Here is a 22,637-nt window from a genome sequence, read left to right on the forward strand (position 1 = left end):
AGGAGTTAACCTGCAAGCAAGGGGAATAACCAAGAGAGGTTATGCATTTAGAAAACATGATAAAACTTGTTGGATTCTTTGGAAGAAAAGGGCATTTTTACAAATGGGAATTGTTCTGGGCAGGTCAGGATTCCCCTGTCAACTGTCCTGCTGCTGTTCCTGCTTCATCCTAAACTGCTTGTGTTGCTTCTGTGATGATAGTTGTGTCTTTCTCCTAGGTATTTCTCTTATAGCAATAATGCCATCTTCTTTTACATTTACTGCTAGCAGTGCCACAAACCAGCATCCTGTTTGCCTTCTTTATTGCAGCTGCATATGGGGCAGAAGGCTTTAGGGACTTTCATGCAATAATTCCCAAATCTTTTCCCCGTAAGTATACTGCAAACTCAACTCACTACAAAGCATTTCCATCTAGTTCCTACTTTTGTGATTTTTTGTTTGTGTCATTTTGCTTCTCAGTAATGCATGTTTGTCTGCATACGCTACCAAAGGGTTTAAGTAGTCTGATCTTTTTGCTTCGTTCATATGTATTTTGTTTTAACTTAACATAAAGCCTACGTCAAAAGCCACCTTCTCCAAGTCCTTAGCAGGCAAGGAGCCTGTAATTGTTTTTTATAAACATATTTACATTCAAATTATTATTCTTATAATTAAGAGAAAAAAAATGGAGTGTGAATTATGGAAAATCTGTCATATGCTCAAGTCAAATATTTCTATTGCTTCTGTTTGCCATGGTGAAAACAGCAGTAGGGGGTTCTAGTCCACTAAATTTGCAGAATAGTGTAGATCAGTTCTGTTTAGCCAGTCATACCATCTTTGTAAATCACTGTTTGGTGACTGATTATTTTTTCTCCATACTTCTAAATTATTCCCCTTTTTATGGCATACATTTTAAAGGAAAACCTGCGATTTATGATGTGCACTCATTCTGTCTTACATATGATTTCTATTAAAAATGTAGTATTTGAAAAGTCATTAAAATGCCTAGATTGGTAGACTTTGTAAAAGGTGTCCAGTCAAGCAGTGTTCAGAAATGTGAACACCTTTACGCTCAATGTGTTGCCCAGTAGGATTTTGAGTCAGATACTCTTGTCAGTCGCATCCATGCAATCCTCCTGGGACACGTGGGAGGTTGCAGGGTATAGCACAGAAGAGTTTGCCAAACCTTTCAATTACAAATGAATGTCAAGGTCTTTCATCTCTTGAGGTAGCTGCTGCCCATAGCTTAATTACGTCATTGCTACACCACCAGTTATGAATAAGGCTACCATGAAACTACTGTTCCACAAAAGGAAAAGACCTAGTCTTTATTGAGTGAAACAGACCCCTTGTGTACTCAGCTAGCCACTAAAGTAAATGCTCTCCTTTTTGGGGTGGGGTGGGGTGGAGTGAAGAAAGAGGTTTTTCACTGAAAGGAAAATGAGATTTGGGGCAATGGAATGGTCTTTTTCAGCCTTAATGAAGAACTATTTTTTCACCAAAACCATCAGATTAGAAAAGAGGGAAATAACTGTAAAGATGATTTATTTGACACAAAGCATCATACAGTCCTGTGGAGAGAAGAGGAATGAATACTGGCATTAACTGATCCAAATCCTGGACCTTTTTCATAACATTTATGTTTGCTGTGTTCATATCATATCAAATTTACCAACCTACATGTTATCACATGTAGTGAGGCTATGCCAAATTTATACCTGAATTATTCTTCTAGCTGCAAGCGATTGTCACCTATGGGATTATAACACAAAGGACTTACCCAATAAAGTCAAAACAGTTCTCCCACCCACCTTTGTTGATTTGACTGTTTTTCAATAGTAGCTCATGGCTGTAGAGATCCTCTCCTCTTACTCAGCGATCCCAATCCTGCTAATCCTAAAAACACAGTTATCATTCCTATAATTTCCTGTAATGCTAGCTCTTGCTCTTAAATTCTTCCTTCCGTCCTTTCCCACCCTGGTTTCTCTATCGCTTTTTGTACTCTTAGCTTTCCCATTGTCCTTGCTTACCCCACAGAACTGCAAACCAAATATTTGGATTCAGTACAACCCTCGGGATCTTCCTGCCAAGTGGAGAATGTTGCATTTTCAGTTCATTTTCATCCATTGTCTTTGATGAGTTACTTACTTTCACAATTGTTTTGGACAAATCCATGTGAAGTGGAATCATTTTAAGTTTCATTCCAATTAGCCTGAATTGTCAAAATGAACATTACAAATGCAAAAATCTCAAAGTGACCTAGGAACAGACTTGTAATGTTGTTTGGGTTCCCAGCTGCCTGGATACCTTGTATTTGTCTTACTGATATTCACTGTTCATTGCTCCATGTGTTACAAACTCGTCGCATTGCCCATAGAAATGTAGTCGTGTTTGTAGCTTTTGTTATTTAGGTATATTGTACATGCTGTTTAGACATTATCTCCTTTGATGTGATTGTTTCTTTGCCACCATATTTACTCTGTAACAAAACTGAGTGGCATCCTGTATTGTTTTTTTCAGCTGGTAATATTAAAATAGAGACTCAGAGTGATGAAGAGAATGGGCGTGCCTGTGAAATGAATGGGGAAGAATGTGCGGAGGATTTACGAATGCTTGATACCTCGGGAGAGAAAATGAATGGCTCACACAATGGCCCAGGCAGCAAGGCTATGTCAGGAGTTGGAGGCATTCGACTTCCTAACGGAAAGCTAAAATGTGATATCTGTGGGATAATTTGCATCGGTCCCAATGTGCTCATGGTTCACAAACGAAGCCATACTGGTAAGGCCTGCCATAGTTTTTCCTTTAGTTGACAAGAACTGGCCACGTATTAGGACCTAAGACTTATTTTCTGTATCATGTACATGTTCCCTCTTGTAAGATAATGCAGTATCGGTGGGCATTTGGAACTCGGTTATTTTGTTATGCCATTTTGGACAGCACAGGAACTGAGATTTCTTCTTGATAGAAGTCCATCTATTGGGCTAGAAATTGTGCAGTTTGTTTGGTTTGAAGCTACATCAAAAAATCAAATTTAAAAACAAAGTAAAGAAGTCTTGCTTAATTTCTAAGAAATTTCTAAGAATTGCTGAAGAAAAACCCATTTGTGGCTGACTCTGAAATCGACCCAGTTCTAATGCTTCCAACAATGCAACAAAGATCATTATGGATCAGTGATTATGAAAGTGATTAGCTAAATAAATGTTAAGGGAATGGTACTGGCAGTCTTAGTAAAAAAGGGGTTAATTTTATGTCAAATATTTCATGAAGTAAAAACAAGTATTGTCACTGGTCAAATCTGGACGAAAGGGTTTCCACTGGGACACTAAAAGAGACGTGTAAAGATGTTGTGCTCCATAGGGATCGCTTTTCATTATACAGTGCTGTGAATCTTCTTGCCTCAATTTTCTAATTCTAAATAGTCTCAGAGGGTGCAAAAAATGAAGAGGCTGAAACAAATGAAGAAGTAAAAACCAGGGTGAGTGTCATCTTACCTGATATAAGCTGTCTAAAAATCAGGCTTCCAATCTAAGCTCTAAGGTCATCCATAGTCAAAGGAGAAGAACTGAACTGTACTGTTGTGCTACACAAATTACTTTGAAAATGAATAAATAAAGTATTTGGCATTTTTGCATGAATATTCAAATGAGAGGGAATTGTGAAGTGTTTTTAAGGTAAGAACGACCTGTCCAATGGTTAGATTCCACTGAAATAGTCATGCTAGCGAACGCATAGATACTTTCTCCCTCCCCATCCTCGCAATCATGCTTAAATGATTTCCCCAGAATTACTAAGGAGTGAGATTAGCAAAGTATTTTCAGAGTTTAATGAAAAAACCCCGAGTGTTGTCCATCCCCCCCAGTGCTCATGTCTGTCATTGTAACTGTGGCTGTTCAAGCTCTGCAAGGGTGTGATCTGTTAGTGTAACGTAGGTTAGCCACGTTCAGAAGCAGTGCTGCTGATAGTTAGCAATGCTGTTACATTGCCTACTTCAAAGTAGTCTTTAATTCAATATGATAAATCCCTGTGTCAGAGAAGAGCAGATAATTATCTTTATTGGAAAAGCCACAACTAGTTCTCAGAAGAGAGGCTGCAGCCTACTTCCTAGATATAATAAAGTGCTTGTTGGTTTGTTGTTTCCTTTTTTTTTAATTGAATGTTAATGTGATCCTTTGAAAGTTGATAAAATATATATGGAAAATGACTTGGACATGAGGCCTTTTAAACAGGCCCATGGGCTTGAAGAGGATGCTGTAGTAATTGAAATAATGTTGCAACTTAAAATGCATTTAGAGGCAGAAGTCTCTGTGGTTGTTTAAGGAGGCCGCTGTTTCATTAAAGTACGCTGTTGCTGCTTCAGAGGAGCTGTTTTGGGTCCCTGAGGGTCAGAGGCAGTGTTTGCACCAGGACTGAATGGCCTTTGTGGGGACACACCTGATTTTAGGGAGGTGGCAGGCAGAGCTGCCTTCGTTTCTAGTGCACTGGTTGGCAGCCGGCAGGCTGAGCCTCCGGAGGATGAGCTGGGCTGCCAGCTCCCTGTGGCAGCGTCCCCGGGGGCCACCTCGGTGGCTTCTCTGGCACAGACCTCCAGCTGCCCAAACTCCCTGCCTGGCAGAGGGGCTCATGTGCCTGCCAAGGGTGCTCGGGTGGCTACCAGGCAAGCCTGTCACTCTTGAGACTTCTCCACTCTTTGCAGAGCCTTCCCCTTGCTAATGTGACCCTCTTTTTCATCAGGGAACGTAGTTAAGACCTACACACGAGCTGCACTTCTCTCAGCAGGACCCCCTTCTTTTACACTTAATAAAACTAAAGGGTGTGAAGTTGCGCCCCTGAGTCCTTCCATGGAAAGAAAGCCTTTGCTTTCCTTCCCACCTCGCCCTCATGAGCAGCTTCTTCGGGTGAGCTCAGGCGCTTTGTCGGGGGCTGGCAAGGGAGTGGAGGCTCGGAGCTGGTAGTTTAAATTAAAGGGACGTCATGGGGAAACAGTGGTGACTGCTTTTCCTTTCAGCTGCACTGTGAAAATTAAAGTGGAAATGGGATATACTATTACAGACATTTAACTGACTATGCCGAAGCCCATTTCAATACGTGCCTGGTGAAGGAATAAGACTCACAAATGAATTACTTTGCTGCTAATTCATGTAAAACCTGCATATTTCCTTAAATAAATATTTGATAAGTGAACAAAACTCTAGCATACTGAAGTGCCAAAATAAAATGACTGCCTGACCTGATAAAAGGCATAATTACTTTTAATGAATACACCTGCCAAGTGCAGATATGCAGAGCCGCACCTGATATTTCTGCCCCCTCCTGTCTGCAAGCAGCTGTACAGCACTGACTGCTCCGTAGCACCTTACCTGTTGCTCCTGTCTGCGGAGTGAATCCCACTCACAGATGCCCGACTCTCCTCACTCTCCTTCCCCGAGGCTTTCAGTACGCTGATTTTCTCCAGCTTGCTGCTGTCTTGCTTGGTGTTTAGGAAAAAGGAGATCTAGAAAGCAGAGAGAAACCCCCTCCTGCTCCCTGGTGCTGAGACCTCAGGGTATAGATTCAGGCTTCGCTTGCGCAGTGTACACATATGTGTGTGTATGAGTATACATGTGCACATATATGTGTGTGTGCATAGGTGTATATATCCCCTCCTTATATGTACACTCCTTTGACTTAAGTCACCAGTTAGTTCACTTATGTCTTGTTAGTTGGGTCCAAATGTCTCAAATTTATTTAGAGAACTAATGCCCATTGAAGAATGAGCATTAAAAAGAGAGCTATGCACATCTCTGAGTATTAGGTGATTTTGTCATTATATTGTTTAAGAAATAAGAAAGATTTCAATTAAGATGATAAATATTTTTCACTGAATAAGTAGTCCAGGGCCCGTGCTCCCACTAAGGCGTTCAAATCACTGCAATGGTGGTTGATTCAATTCAGGGTCCCATTGCAGTTTTTGCTCCTGGGCCCATATTCGTCCATAGCTACACCCCATCCAGTGAAATCTGCCCAGGATAGAGATGTGCTGTTCAGAACTGGCGAGAAAATAACACACAAATCTGACCGTTTAAACAAGAGATGCATTATGTATTTTTTCTTCCCGTCCTGCCCCTTCCCCATTTTGGGGGGATAGCACCACACCAAGTAACCTTCCATCAGTGACCGTCTCCACCCTTGCAGGGCCGGGAGCTTTGCTGGGCTCGCAAGGCAGGCGTTCCCCACCCCAGTAGTTTAAGCTTGGACAACCAAGGGCCGGCCAAGCTACACGTAGTTTCAGGGTCTTTCGGTGGTGGTGTCTTTTCCCTTGTACAGCAACGTGAGTGCAGGTGCCCTTACATTTGATCCCACTGTAAGTTTTGTAGAAATATTTGGTACGCAGCAGTCTCATTTGAAATGCTCCATCCGTCTGTCTTCTCCACCCAGTGTCAAGATTTCACACTGTAATTGTGAGAGCTGTAGGCTGGAGATACATTTTGTTCTTACTTTGCTTTACATTTCATTCCTGGAGTACTTTTATGATCCTCATTTTCTCCTCTTACGCTCCTCTGAGTAAAAATAACAGAAATGAATGCTAGAAAAGCTTTTTAGTAAGAATTAACCATTTCTTCTGAATTTGTGTCCCCCATGACAAACTGACTTCTTCATTACTGTTTCAGTCCATTTATGAAAAATACCTTCCACGCTGAGTAACTGCCCCAAAGATTAAGAGGTAAAGCAGACAGACTGTTACCCATTTTCTTTTTCCCAACAGCTACTGTGCATGGCTTATGAAGTACATTGCAAAATCCTGTAAGGCTAATGCTGGCATTTTTGCGGGCCACCCCTGTTGAACCAGTTGCAGATATAGTTTAGATGAATACAGTCACTTGATGGACAAAGAAAGTGAGCTCATTTGGCTTGACAGGGACTACGCTGACCTGCTTGAAGCTGTTTGACCAATGGAAGTGTCTTGCCATAAAGTAGATTAATTTTACTGTTTGCTGAATGCTAAAGCTGCCAGCCCTGATGGTATATTTTGCAGATTTTGGGGTTGGGAGTGTGCCACTGTCTATTGATTTTCAGCTGTTCTACTGCATTACCCAAAAGTAAAAAATGATCTTGCTGCACATATATGCATACATATGGACATGGTCCTAGATGTGCAGAAAAATACATGATGATTAAGTAGGAGAGAAGAAAGAAATTGTTTAACTTGTATTTATTTCTTTTATTTTTTAACTTCAGCGCTGAAATTTTAAATTCAGTATTATTGTCATATAAAAAATAAAAAATAAGAACAAGTCATCTCTTGGCTGTTTCTAATATTGTTAATGCATTATAATTACTATAGCAGATTATATTTATGCCTAAGAGAAACAGAATTCAGCAAATGAGTTTCAAAGGCTGGTTTGACTTAGTTGAGGGCTACAGAGAAACAGGCATGCAGGAGTGGTTCCTGTTGATGGAGTGCTCTCATGTATAAATTTTCCTTTAATATTATCTGGTACAACTGGAAAGATATTTTATTTCCCACTGACTTAAGAAAAGGCCTCATCTATCTTAAATTTTTAAAAAATAGCTAAGCAAATAAATGAGCATATTGATTCTAAACAGCACTAAAAAGCAAACAACAGCCATATTAATTTTTGCAAAGGCTAGTTGATTCGCTCCCTTGATAACAGGCACCAGTTTAGACAAATCAGTGTTGTGTCTCTTCAAGTTTTATCCTGTGTCCGTCCAAAGTGCAGACCAGCAGAGCCTGTTTGTGCAGCTCCTCTGTTCACACCTTACCTAGAGAAGGGTTGGGACTTCGGCAGGGAAGTACAGGGCTTCCTTTGCACTGTCTTAACTTGTGTGATTTTAGCCTCTCTCTTTCTCTCTCTTTCTCTGTCTCTTTCCTGATTTGGCTGCTTAGGGACAGACAGGTAATGGAGAAGAAATTGAAAGGGAAAATACAGGGAAAATGTAAATGAAAAGAAGTTATTATAACTGTTATAATGAAGTGCCTTTCATTTAAATATAAGAATGTAACGCTGAAATGAACTTGTGATCCTGAAATGCATTTTTAATGAGTTTCCTTTTTATTTTGCTGCTTCAGTGGCATATTTTAAAGACCCTTTGAAAAAAGCCACATTAAAAACCCCACCAAATGCCACAACATGCAAAATTGGATATTGGTTTATTCCAAAACTGCTGATCAGGAAGAGTGGCTCTTCAACACAAAATGTTGCAGTCACTTTATTTAAATGAGTTTGAATTTGCATTGTGATGTGCCATTCTGATTTAGAAAAAAAAAATTAGATTTTCAGATCAAATTGACCTAGCCAGTGAAGCATTAAGAAACTGGCAGGTTTAGTCTGAAAGCCTCATGTTATATCAAACCTGCAGCCGGTGGAAGTCACAGAGCAGCAGTGAGAAAACAACTTTCTCACTGAAATCTTTCTCTTGTTACCACGTAAGATTTTTTGTTCTCACATATTCTCTCCTTCTCCCCGTAGGAGAACGCCCTTTCCAGTGCAATCAGTGCGGAGCCTCCTTTACACAGAAGGGCAACCTTCTGCGCCACATAAAGTTGCACTCGGGCGAAAAGCCCTTCAAGTGTCACCTGTGTAACTACGCCTGCCGTCGCAGGGATGCCCTCACGGGACACCTGAGGACTCACTCGGGTAAGTGAAGGTGCAGGACCCTCCAGGGGCACTCATCTCTGCGCCCACCGAGGAGATGGGGGTGTTTGTGGCCACCTGAGCGTTCTTCTCACCCTGGGGAGGCGAGTAGCCCCGTGTTGGGGTTAACCAAGCTGTGAGGTGGCTGCAGAGTTTTAGCAGCAAAGAAATGACTAAACTCATCTCACGCTCATGATCCTTCACCAGAACTGCGTTTTTTCCCACACTTGGCTGATTAAAAGGTTTTATATTAAGGTTTCACCTAACAAGCCTCATGTGAGTAATCCATTTCATGGAACTACGAACATGAATTAAAGCAGAGGAATGTTTTAGGGTTTGGATGGCATTTATCCACATGTAGAGATAATACAAGGTCTAAGCACAGTAGGTTTTAAGTCATGAAGTCTCAAAAACCTCCAGTCTGGTAGTCATTCTCGTCCTAAGGAGTGAATACCACCTACGCCATTTAGCAGCTATTATTTGTTGCACCTTGTTATTACAAGTACTTTGAAAGAGAAAGGGTGGGGAGGAGGGAGAGGGTGAGAGAGAGAAAGATAATAATCTTCCAAAAAAAGGGACTCTGCTAGTTTTTCAGTGTTTTGCTTCAACTGTAATTTGGAGATCTGGATAAATATTTTTTAATAGCTGCGTTTTTCCATTACCATGAACCTCTCATTGTTTGACAGAAGCTGTAGTCACTTACCTTCTGTGAAGCAAAACCAATTTAGCACCTTTAAAGTGCCTTTAAAAGCAGAGTGTTCCCTCATCTAATTTCCCAAGCTAAGCTGGAAATGCAGATTTTTATTTGAATAGGAGACCTCCAAAACACACTGCTGGAACTGACACTAGTAACTTTACTTGCAAAAGTTGGCTTTGGGACCAAGTTCTGCAACAGAAGGGGAGCTCTCAAAGTGACCTTTTTGTATTGCACAAAACTCAGGAAATTCCTCTCTAGCACACACATTAAATAATAAGATCCCTAGTGTTGGTCCCAGATCTCCAAAATAATTTCCACTTCTCCTGTTCGGTCCTGGCCTGAATCAGGAAAGCACATCTTTAAAATACTGTTTTACCTCCTTCTTCCTTATTGTTACTGATTTTCATGGCTGCACAACTTTTTAAATATATTTTTTTCATATACACATGAAATTACACCTAGACACTTTTGGCAAACTCTGAGGATTCCATAGCTAAAGAGACAATGCATAAACTGTAGATTTTGATTAGTTCCTGCAATTGGCAAATTGACATCAATACATCATAAAACAAGTTGGATGTGTGAGTCTGATTTTCACCTGAGAATTTGTAAATAAATAAAATTCAAAAGTTAAGCTGCGTAGCCATCTAAAATTGTGAAATGACATATAAAGTGACATATAAAATGACATATAAAGACAGAAAATTCAGGTCCAGAAGTCCATGAAACCATATTATTACTGTGAAATGCCTGGAACTGCCTACATCTGGATTGGTGTAATACAGAAAAAAATTTGTCAGGGCATTTCTCTTGAATTTCCAGAAGCAGAGGGCAAGAAAACATGTGAAATCTAACATTGTCCTAAAAGGGTTGAACTGGTTCTGGTTACATCAGAACTGACATCCAGCCGTGGGCAGGTGTCTACCTACACCACCAGTTCCCCTGTTGGCAGCCTCTGTGGGAGCTAGGCACTAAAGCAACTATGCTCAGACCTTTGAAGGTGTCTCAGTTTCTAACTTGTGTAGATGCTGTTTTTGAAGATTTAATGTCGCAGTCCTTATCTGATGTGAATCTTCTGAAATCAGCTTGCAGCACCCACAGAATTGGCCTGTTGATGTAAAGATATACAACTAGTTTTCCATTAGGGTTTTTTTTTTTTTTTAATTGACAAAATCTTTCTTCAGTTCACCACAGCATGGGTTTATTTTTGGGGTGGGCTTTTTTCCTGTTGTTCTTACCATTATTAATATGCTGTTGAATACCTCATCTAAATCTCCTGATTATTTTTGTTTTCTCCAGTTGGCAAACCCCATAAATGTGGATACTGTGGTCGCAGCTATAAGCAGCGCAGCTCTTTGGAAGAACATAAAGAACGCTGTCATAACTACCTGCAAACCATGAACATCTCAAGCAGCCTTTATTCAGGTAATAAATGTGTCTGTCTGGGGATTAACACTGTCCTGTCACGTATGCAGAAAAAGGAGTGCAAAAGGAACAGTAGTACCATTTGTGGCATCTTTTGCACCGGGGAGGCACACACCCACCCCACCCCCCCCCATATGTATGATATTGCATCTGGACTTATTCCGTATTTGATAAATAATTGGCTCATCATGTTTAGCTCCAACAAAAAGCCAAAGTAAATCTCAGGCATGTAGCAAACTTGCAAGACCTGGGAAATTTCAGTTCACCATCTCGAGACAGTATGACTACATCATCTCACCACCTTTCCCTTTTGCTTGGAGTCATATATTGCGGTACTCTTCTGGATGTATTCTTAATAAAGACTTATACTAATAAAGTGTTCTAGGTAGGGCTGCAGAATCTTCTGCATTGCACATCTGCCCTTCCCAGGCACAGCTTAAGGGGCTTACTTGACCACTGGGACCAGCTCATCTAACAAGGATGAGCCATCTGTCTTTGATCTTACTGTTCCAAGCAAGAGGACATAAAGCCAGAGGCATTTAATTTAGCCGGTTTGACTGAGACAGTCCAGAAAGGCTAATAATTTGTTGACAGCCTTCTTCCCAACCTCCCCTTTAAAAGAAAACTGGGGGAGGTGAGGATCTGTTTTGCTTCTCTGAGACGCCAGTCTTATGATGAAGGTAGAGTCCATTTCTTAGAGAATATCAAATCTAAAACTATGCCCAGAAATAGAGCAAGCAGATAGTGGGGTTTGGATTTTTTTAACAAAGATCCTAAAGATCTGTATGGGATCAATCACAGTAAACAGCCATACAAAATCCCCTTGCATGTGTAGTTTTAGATAGAGAATATAAGATCCAGTTTCTGTGCCAGAGTTTAAGCCCATCCAGTAAGTTACATTTCTTGCATACCTTTCTGATCCTGTCTGTATATGTTATTTGGTTTGTCAAATGACAAAAATTGAAGGTTCTCGCCGACCTATTTGCAATGATGCCTCATTTAATATTTTATATCTGGACAGAACCTGAATATGTCTTTACATGCTATCAAATAATGTAAAGTATATGCACATAATGATAGCAGTGAATACAGCTGAGATGCTTCTGGCAGACAACATGTTAGAGCAGCGCCCTTTCTAATTTTATTGAGGGTCTGGAGAATGTATAAATAGAAAAGCTCAATGTGATATACAGTGGGCAGCAATACTTATTCCTCAGAAAGGTGATAGGATTTAGAAGCAAATATTCTGTCTTGGGATTTGAATTTTCAGTGTCTGGTACATGGATTTGAACACCTGCACGCAGAACATGAAAATCTGTGTGAATGAGTAGCTGAACTGCTACTAAAGCCTTAGTAAGGAAAAATGCCCAGATGAAACTGGTGTCAGGAATCATAAACTTTAATAGGAAATGATACAATTTTAGAGATGGACCTTTGTTTATAGCAAATCATGACGGGACAATTTACACTAGCTTAGGACTGAATATCTAGTATCTCAGTGGGTTGAAAACTTAGGGAATTCATGAATGCTTTGGAAGAATTACTTCTTCCTTGCATTTACTGAAAGTATCATATAAATCCATATTTTATATAATAGGAGTGCTTTTACAAATTAGAAGATTAACTTTGGGTTTTAGACCTTGTGTCCAGCCAAAGACTTCACTCTTAAAAAACTTTAGTACTCAGTTAATAAATCAATTCTTTGCTTTTCTAAAAAAGTAATCTTTCCTGCATTTTTCCTAGTATTTTGCATTCTAATCTATTCTGCTTCACTGCAAACATACCATTTTGCCATGTTTACATTATTTCCCTTACAAACTCAAAAAAGAAAATGTACAATGAAACAGCTGAGAATGAGTGGGTGTCCTTCTGGGATTTTTAGTGCATGCTACATTGTATCTAGAAAAGCAAGTAGCTATACTACCACTGTTACAATATTTCAGGGTGTGATATGGATCTATTAGAGCCATAACTCAGGCCCCCTTTTTTTTTTTCCAGACTCAAAAAAGTTGGTACAAAAATCTGCTAGGGCATCTGATTTGACATTCTGCTACAGCGGGGTTGCTTTTTACAGCATTTATAAAATACAGTATACATAGAAAAAATGTCAATTGAAAGGACCTAAACTGGTAGAAGCTTTCCATCAGCTTATAAATCTAACAAATATAACTGAGAAAGTACTTATAGAAGGGAAAGATCCAGCAAAGAGGAGTAAGGAGGGGAGGAAGAGATTGTATTTATATTTTAACATTTGTTTGCATTCTTTAAGAGAAGGAGATTCAGCATGAAATTAGGAGCCTGCTGAATTTAATGGCAAAATTTTTATTTGGGAAGACTAGAATATCACTGTCCATGTGAAGTTCTTCTCTTAGAGATATTATTTGAAGTTTTGCATTTGAGTTGAGTAGAAGTGTGCTAAAGTCTTACCAGGCCTATATAAAATAACAGAAGAAATAGTTTATGAAGTTTGAAAAGGGTCAATTACAATTCTTCAGTCACTTGTGGATTTTCATTTGGAAAGATAAAATGGTTTTTTTTTTCCCCATTCACAGACACCAAATTACAGAAAAATAGTTATCAGGTTGGTAGCAAATTTCAGGGGTTTTCATTTGCAAAGGCTGGAAAATAGTACATAATTCTATTTGCCCTTTTTTTTTTTTTAATAGCAGTTTTAAAAGTTTGAAAGTTTGCAAGTTGAATAGATAACTTACCCTCTCTTGAGTTGATTAGAAATTGAATGTTATTATATCCTAAACAGATATTTCTTGATCACTTCAACATATAACTAAAAGATCACTTTTATTTTTCCCTGTTGAATGGGTTGCTTTAAAACATTCTCTGTAAGTCTCTTCCTGAAGTGGTATCTGGAAGCCTTAGCCAGCACAAGATGCTGGCATGTGCTTGTTCAATGATGACGAGGTACCATCAATGCCGTTTACTCTTCTGTGCCTTCATGACCAAATTCTGCTCATATCTTGCACTGGTCACAATCTTCAGCGTCTTCTGGGGCTGAGGCATGATTCCATAAGACTCATTGTCGCTGTCACTGTCTCTGTCACTGTCACTGCAGTATGTGCTGCTGCAGCAGGGACTCAAGAACCAGTTGTGTACTCTTCAGTTTGGTATTGTGGAGTGTTGTTGCCTAGGACGCTTCACCTGCTCCTTCCAGTTATCCATCAGGCCCCGATTTCGCATCTTTCAGGAACAATGAAACTTTCACAATCATCCTTTTATGGCAGCGGTATATTGCCAAAATAGCATTGCAGAGGAACAGCGTGTTCTCAACTATTGAGAAACACCCAGGTACCACAGTAATGGGTTCTGTGAACCAGCAAATCCAGTGATAAAACAATTTCACAGCAGGCACAGAAGGCAAAACATAGCAGAGTGGTGCACCTCATTGAAATAGCTTGCAGAATCGAAGTCTAAAAACCATCTTCTTCTTCTCCCTTTAATAGCAACTCACAAGTTCAGGAAAAAAATCCATATCCTAGTAGAAGGTAAAAGTAAAATTAACCCCTTTCTCTCCTGTCTCTGACCTCCCTTGCCAAAAAAAAAAAAAAAAACAACCCCAAAAAAAAGAAATGGTGTCATCTCACTGCATATCACCTTTCCTTTAGATGTTGGAAGTCAGAAATACCTTTCCATACATTTCTCATAGTCATTGTTTTGACAGTGCATTTTCATACATCCCTTCTGTTTCTGCAGGAAAGTACTGAAGTAAAATGTAGTGAAATAGTCTCCCTTCCCTAGAACCTCACAGCTAAGCTCCTTTCTAATTCTACCATCTCAGCAGCAGCAGGAGGTTGGGAAACAGGTTTGAGTATTGGAAATCAGTGCTCCATTATAGATATGACTTCAGCAACTTAAATTGTCCTTTAAAGTCTAAAATTGCATCAAGTATAGAAATATTGACTAGGGGCAAAAAAAAAGGGATGGGGAGAAGGGTTACTGTAGCTTGCAAATACATCTTCCACTGCTGGAACTGAGCAGTTTGTCCATATTTTCTGGTAAAGAAGCAATGATCATACAGGCGGTTCCACTGGGAGAGGTACAGAGGGACAGTGGGGGGTGACAGAGGGAGGGGGAAAAGATGAACAGCCTCATGTCCAGCATAACGTTAGGACCTCATTTATTCACAGAAATGCAGAGTGGCTGTAGAACAAGGGTGGAGTGATTACATACAGGCAGACAGCTTGCAGTTGCAATCTCACTTTTGTGTCCTAAGTGAGGGAAACACGAACATGTACATAGATTAATCAGCATGAGGGACTTTGTTACCAAGAGTCAGAATCGTTCTGTGTCTGCAGTGGTGAGCTCCTCCTTCCAGCTGGTTGGGAGCTAAAAACATTAGCTGAGAAACAATAACCTGAAGACAATAGTTCCATTAAAATGGAACAAGCGTGCCTAACCCTTCTGATGTCATTTGATTTCAGTCATAAAAGAGGAAACTAACCAGAGTGAAATGGCTGAAGACCTGTGCAAGATAGGGTCAGAAAGATCCCTCGTGCTGGATAGACTAGCAAGTAACGTCGCCAAACGTAAGAGCTCTATGCCTCAGAAATTTGTTGGTAAGAGTTAAACGTTTGCTGTCTCCTAAAAAATAAAACAAAACAAAACCCAAAACACATCTCACAGGATTTTTAATTTTGCTTTATGATTTTACTTGTTTTACTAAATTAGCAATATCTATCTCTATAGAAGCAGATACAGCGATGTATTGGGGGAATAAAAAAAAAAACCAAAAAACCAAACAACCAAACTTCTCCAGAATACATTTCTGCATGTTTAATTTTCCACATCTGGAGATTGATTTTAAGTCTTTTTCCTGTCTTTTTCTAATACTTATGAACCAGATCATTACAAGATCTGGACAGGCTCTTGACGTTGCCTTAAGAACCTGAAGATAGGAATAGAATTTTCCTATTGGGAATGCATTTGACCACACTTTCAGGGTTATTTTATTAACTTCTTGGATGACATCCAGATCTGGGCATATTGGTGTTTGTGAAAGCATTTGTGAATAGTTGAGCATCGGCTGGAAAATATTCTTCACCCATTCATAAAGTCTGTATACTTTTACAGCGCAGAATGATCATAGAAATAAATAAAGCTAGGTCTGAGAATAATACCTAAATGAAAAGATCTTTGGGTACATTCTATAAATGATGCAAAACTTCATGCCCATTTGCACCTAGCAGTTTTTGTCTTAACAATGAAAAAAATTGAGGCTACACCTATAAAAATGGAGGCTACACCTATGTTGTTCTGTTTGGTAAGCCGGTACTAAGTAGCGGCTACATCAGTCTTGTAATAGTGAGATCCACAGACAATATTTTGTCAGCTATGTAGAGTTAGTCTTAAATTAATAAAAACATGGGAGATCAGAGGACAGCATATACTCTAGTTAGATGCTTTTATAATTCTCTGCATATTCATTTATAATATTATTCTATAGGAGACAATCAGAGAAAACTTAAGTCTTTGAAACAAAACACACATTAAGAAGGTCTTCAGTCCAAAGTCAAGGCAAAAAAAGACCAGTTTATGGGACAGAAATTCCAAATATATCTTTCTCAATGAGGACACAAGGTTGAAAGGAAAATCAGTATTTCTGAGACAAGGAAAAGGGAATCTCAGCTACATCAGGAGGTGCAACAAAAGGTTTGAAATGAAAGTCCAAGATTATTTTCGAGTCCAAAGGCAACAATTGCAGGAGGTAGTCAAGGATAAGAAGTTCTTATGCTTACAAAAGGACAAAAGTTGTAGTAGAGGTAGTTACCAAAAATATGTCAGCTAATGTGAGGCAAACCTGATATGTTTACACGCTCCAGTAACACATGGCATTAGGCAAAATACTAACTCTATGAAAGCTCCAGGAAGACCAGAAGTGTTAAAATTCAAAAGGTACTAGCAAGTATCCTATATGTGATGTATCCGTGGGTGTGGACTAGCTTTTTTGTTCTCCTTTTCTCTCTTCACCCTGAGAAACAGTAAAGACAGCCAGTTTAACTACGAGTTTTAGGAGGGCAGAGTTTCCTGTCAGTTAGTTATTCAGGGTGCGGTGTAGGAAGACAACCTACTGACAGCAGATATTTATGGAAATTTGCTAACTTTCAAAAGGACGAACTTTTCTGACAAGAAAATGCCCCCAAATCCTTTCCTTTCCAATCCTCACCTGCTGCTTCATGTAATAGGTACATTCCTGATTAACACAAGGTTGGGCCGGCTCATCAGGAGACCCTTTGGGTAATAAAACATGTTTATTGCTCCTGTAGATTACTGTGTCATCCCAATCCCCGTGCTGAATTCCAGGGAGAAGGAGCAAATGCCATCCTTCACATAAGGGAAAGACTGCTGCTTCACCTGTTTTTCTCAAGGCTAAATTCATTACCTTTCAAAAGTGAGATTGTTCACCAAATTAGCCAGTTATCTCTAAAATTCTCTCTGTATTCCAAACTGGAATAGCTCCCACACCCAAAAGCAGAACTGGGCCATCCAGACTAGAGAGTGAGAACTGCAGGTGAGGTTGACACGTTTATCATGTTAAAATAATAGGCAGCAGAGAAAGAGAGCAGTTACAAACAACAGAAAAAATAGCGCCCACATGCACTGGGTGCAGTTTTGCTATTTAGGTACCTGCTGCAGAATGAACACTGAATGGTGCAAAGCTTGAAGTGCATCAAACCATTAGCAGTTTAATTTACTTATGCTCTAATAACCACAGAAATGAGCTATTATTTTTAATGAGTGCAAATATTGCCTGCATTGCCCAGATATAGAAATGATACCTGCCTACCTCAAGTTTGTGTCTGTTTCAGACACTCTGCTTGGAAACAAATTTTTCTTATGAGCACTTGATCCTCTCAGTCCAACTACCACCTAGTTATGCTACATAAAGCAAATACAAACCAAGAAACAGCTATTAAAATCATGCCTTCTGGATGCCCAAAATTTTATGTGTAATGAAGACCTGTCCCACTTTTCAGTGGTATATAGTGCCCATGTAATGTAAATGATTTTGACCTCATTTTTTCCTCCTTGAGTCAAGGGTATACAGTCATATTAGGAGAATTTTTCTGTATTTAATTCAAGAGTCTTTCACAATGCCTATTTTGAATCTTAAGCCTCAAACTCTGCCTGAAAACTATAGCATTAGAAAGGGTAAATCTGGAAGAGAAATGAATGCAGCCCAGTAGAGGGGTGCTCAAATTGGCAGAATAATAGGGAAAGGAAACAAGGGGAAGTAGAAGCTTGTGCAGGGCTGCTGGAAGGTGTCTGTACCCTACATCCCTTGTAGGAACTTACGCAACGCTCCGAGTGCTTCTTTCTCTGCTTGCAGAGCATGGACAAACTAGTATGAAACCGTATCTTGTGGGAAATGTAGACAGCAGGACTTTCTACACTTTAGCCCCATCATTGCAATAGTGTCATGCTAGAAGTCTTCTGGGCTCTTCACTGGCTTTGAATAGTCAATTTGAGTAGAAAGTGGGTGGGGAATTGTTGATAAATTAATTTGCAGATCTTCTGGTAAATTTTCCATGCTCCTATTAGCATTTCTTTTAGACAAATCAGGACTTTCCAAGGCTTAACAGCAAATGTCATGTTGATTAGGAAATGGTGATAGAACCTCATAGAGATGTTTGTGGCTTTCAATTAATTTCCCAAGATGTGCAGAGCTAGAAAATCCACCCGGACTGTAAACAATGTCTTATTGGTAGTTCCTAGGAACCTGTGGCAATTTTTCACTCTTTTGCATTTGCACAAATTTATTAGGGGCCTGATAATGACATTGATGGTTTACACTGTTTGAGAAGACTGTTAGGTTGATAAAATCAGCATCTGTGCATTTAAATAGTTTCTTCCACTCCTAACTCTTACCTTCTATGTTTTCCTTAGTCCTATCTGTCCAGGAATTTTGAGAAATTGTAGTGAAACTCAGCGTTCAATACTAGGGCATCCAGCTAGAGATATATTAGTGCAGATTTTTAAAAAATTAAGAGTCCCCCCCCTTACTTCTGGCATCCCAAATCACAGAGTCAAAGTTACGAGTAACAGGTAATCTTGTTCTGTGTAGGGCTTTTTACCTCGTAGGAAAAATATATTCCAACTACAAATGCACTTAAACTTTTTCCATGGTTCTTGGCTGCTCCTTTAGGTGATAACTTTTTGACAGAAAATTTCTAGGAACATGAGTAGCTTCTGGTAATGTGTCTGACATGGCTTATTTAAAAAACAAGGCGTCAGGGGGAGATGGCAATATGAAAAGTTAAGTTTTTGTTGATTTTTCTCAAAAGTGACATACGACCACATTGCCGATGTGGGTTATTTGTAAGAAAGTGAAGGTCTAAAACTAAAACATACAATTTCCAGTCTAAAATTGTAATAGTTTAGGGGAAAATACTGATAATGTGCTTCATGCTCTGAAGCATGAAGGCCAGGCTCACTGTAACTGTGCTGGTAGACTGTCTTCACTAACCACAAGGGCATTCTTCAGCTCACTGTAGGAGGCAGATGAGGGAGTCCAGTTAGGAAGGAGAAAGAGAGGCTGAAGCACTCGATCTGCAGCTCCCACGAGTCCCTGTACAACTATTTCCAGAATCAGTTTTCATCCATTTGCTTTTCCAAAGACTTGAAATTATTTTGCAGGTTAAAAAACCACCAGCAACCAACCATTTTTTTGAACAGCTATATTAGAGAACTATGAATACCTCAGGTGAATTTCAGGGGTGGATTTGATCAACCCTTTTCTTCCATGTTGCTGTTTATTTAATACATGATCATAGAATCATAGAATCGTTTAGGTTGGAAAAGACCTTTAAGATCATCCAGTCCAACCATTAACCTACACTACCAAGTCTACTCTAAGCCAATCAAGGGTAGACTAGACTAAACCATGTCCCAAAGTGCCACATCTACCCGTTTTTTGAACACAAAAAATGATGTTCGGTTCCTTAATTGTGTAGAAATCAGCCCTCTAACTCCTGACTGTTTTTCACTGCAGGTGAGAAATGTCTGTCCGATCTTCCTTACGATGCCACCACCAACTATGAGAAGGAGAATGAGATAATGCAGACGCACGTTATAGACCAGGCCATTAATAACGCCATCAGTTACCTGGGGGCAGAGTCCTTGCGTCCCCTTGTCCAGACACCGCCAGGTGGTTCTGAGGTGGTGCCCGTCATCAGCCCCATGTATCAGCTCCACAAACCTCTCGGGGACAATCAGGCTCGCTCCAACCATACAGCTCCGGACAGCGCAGTGGAAAACTTGTTGCTGCTTTCCAAAGCCAAATCCGTCTCCTCCGAACGAGACGCCTCTCCCAGCAACAGCTGCCAAGACTCAACAGATACAGAGAGCAATAACGAGGAACGCGGTGGTTTAATTTATCTGACAAACCACATAGGTCCCCATGCAAGGAATGGCATCTCTATAAAAGAAGAAAACAGGCAATATGATGTCTTGAGGGCAGGTACTGACAATTCCCAGGATGCTTTCAAAGTGATCAGCAGCAATGGGGAGCAAGTGAAAGTTTACAAGTGCGAACACTGTCGAGTCCTTTTCTTGGATCACGTGATGTATACAATCCATATGGGCTGCCACGGGTTCCGTGATCCTTTCGAATGCAACATGTGTGGCTACCATAGCCAGGACAGGTACGAATTCTCCTCCCACATAACCCGAGGGGAGCACCGTTTCCACATGAGTTAAAACTCCTCCGGCACAGATCTAGCCTCAACAGCTGCGTTACTGGAGCTGCACGAGCCACGACAGCAACAAAGCACAAGTCAGATGGACAGTAAAAGTAACAAGAGAATCAAAAGTTCAGCTATCTTCTCCCACAAGAAAAGATTTTTTCCTTTCGGTAGCATGCATTGCAACTCAGTTTTCTAAAATGAATACTAAAGTTTTTACTGAAAATGTTTGATCACCAAAAAACATTTAGTAATGTAAGTAGGAGCTTTTGTAGTCACATAGCTGAAAGCCCTTCCCTTAACTGATGCTTCTTGCAAACCTCCCTTGCCAAAACTGTTAACCATGCGCAGGATGCAGCACGCTGACAAGGATGCAACAGGCAGGAGTGGCTGAGCTTTCTTAACACCCTGAGCGCAGGCCTCTTACACCAGATTTATGTTTTTTTGACTTCCTGGTATTATTTGACTCTTTTAGGAAGATTAAACTCAACTAAAGATGGAGGGGCCCACCTCAGATGACTTCACAGACAGCTGGGGTGGGACGGGACCCCCAAGCCAGAGGGTTCTGAGTTGCTTTGGCGGTAAAAAGTAGAATGTTTCCACCTGCAGGGGTGCTGCTGGTATTGACATCATGGCATGCCTTGTTTGTGTCACTAGGCAGGCGAGCAGGTATGTGAAGAAACACCCTTGTAATATACTCTGTGAAGTATGAACTGCATTTAATGTATAGAAAAATGGTATTGTTGCCTCTTCTTTGAATAAACATTTTCTCGCCCTGTCCAATAAAACCCCATTTATCGTTAAGCAATCCCTCCTCTCTCTGCATAAACAAGTCATGATGTATTTAATTTTTCTTTCTTTCTTTTTTAAGTTTTAGTTATTTAGAAAAGTATGATGTGCAGTTGAGAAAAGCACTAGCTAGAAATACGTGTGGGGAAAGTCTCCTTATGCACATTTTTCATCTTTTTAAACTGCCTGGGAAATATCCAAATGTCCCTCTCTTACATATGAAAAAAAAAATCCCATTTTGCTTGCACAGATGATGTCCTCTTGTAGATTTTGTGGTTCTACTCGTAACTGTTGCACTTAATTATTTTTAAAGCTCTGAGCTGAATTAAGCCTGCCAGTCGAAATTTGTAGCCTTCTCCTTTTTTCCTGGCACTTGCTGTTTAATGAGGGACCAAGCACCTGCAAAGGTGCTGAGAACCCTGGCTTCCTAGTCAACAATTCATTTCACCATGTGCTTTAAGTTACTTTTACTTCGGTGGAACTAATCTTAAGGTTAAAAAAATGGTGGTTTGCTGGATGGAGACCAGAGACTGCAACACTTTGCAGAGTGCGGTGAAGTCCACCAAGAGCTTTCTCCATGGCGGGTTCTGCTGCAGATACTGAAACTTCAGTTAGAATAAACACTTCTATGACAAATAGATTTTAACCCCAAACACAGCTGATATAAAAAAAAATACCTTTTTTTAAAGCTTGTACTTAACTTCCTCTTCCAAATAGTTCATTCCTCTCCCTGAACACCCTCATACTTTAAGATTGGGCAAAAAAGAAATTTTTGCAGCTGCATAAAAATCTGTCATCGGTGCTGCAACACTTCCTGGGCAACACTTGTAAGAATAACTTAATGTATAAATACCTCCACTTTGCATAATAAATGGATATTCTGCAATAAACACAATCGTATAACCAACAAGACTAGCAGTCTTGGCATACGGTTACACATTCTCCATTCACAAGTGCATGCAAGCACATATATTTATTATAAAAGAGACTTGCTGGAACCATGAAGGCTTGTACCTAGGCCAGTTTGGCCTGATGTCTGTAGCTATATTTGATATACATTTCCTATATATACATACTATTACAGGCACGCAGAGTTCCTCCTTCTGCTTTCACTTTTGCAGGTGTAAGTCAGGAGCAACAACACTGAAGTTAGAGGAAAGATACTGATGAAGTGAAGAATTACAAATATACTCTTTACAATCTCATATCTTAGCTTTTCACGCCAACTGTAAGACACTTACCTCATATGACACGCGAGCACAGAGGCGTTTTTACATTGAAAGTGCACGCGTGTGCGCCTACTTAGTAGCTTTGCCGCCAGGTGTGAATGCCGTGTATGAAGGTCCATAGACTGATGCCTGTACCCACAACAGTGAAAACAAACTGCTAGGACATGTTGGGTAGGCCAGCACATAC

At 40.0% G+C, this 22,637-nt stretch overlaps 1 protein-coding gene across 7 annotated transcripts in view; it reads left to right on the forward strand.

Moving 5' to 3' along the window:
• Window positions 1-21,791, forward strand: part of IKZF1 (IKAROS family zinc finger 1) — a 68,532-nt gene extending 46,741 nt beyond the window's left edge. Inside the window, exons 4-9 of one of the 7 annotated variants that reach the window (XM_075704714.1) lie at window positions 310-369; window positions 2,500-2,760; window positions 8,451-8,618; window positions 10,612-10,737; window positions 15,174-15,308; window positions 19,742-21,791. In XM_075704714.1, coding sequence (XP_075560829.1) covers window positions 310-369; window positions 2,500-2,760; window positions 8,451-8,618; window positions 10,612-10,737; window positions 15,174-15,308; window positions 19,742-20,448 — 1,457 coding nt within the window. In that variant the 3' untranslated portion in view covers window positions 20,449-21,791. The remainder of the gene's footprint in view (window positions 1-309; window positions 370-2,499; window positions 2,761-8,450; window positions 8,619-10,611; window positions 10,738-15,173; window positions 15,309-19,741) is intronic. The other 6 variants (XM_009487371.2, XM_075704716.1, XM_075704717.1 and 3 more) reach the window with 6 other exon arrangements.
• Window positions 21,792-22,637: the final 846 nt, after the last annotated feature.

This window comes from Pelecanus crispus, chromosome 2 (genome assembly GCF_030463565.1).
Source record: "Pelecanus crispus isolate bPelCri1 chromosome 2, bPelCri1.pri, whole genome shotgun sequence".
Taxonomy (NCBI): Eukaryota; Metazoa; Chordata; class Aves; order Pelecaniformes; family Pelecanidae; genus Pelecanus; species Pelecanus crispus.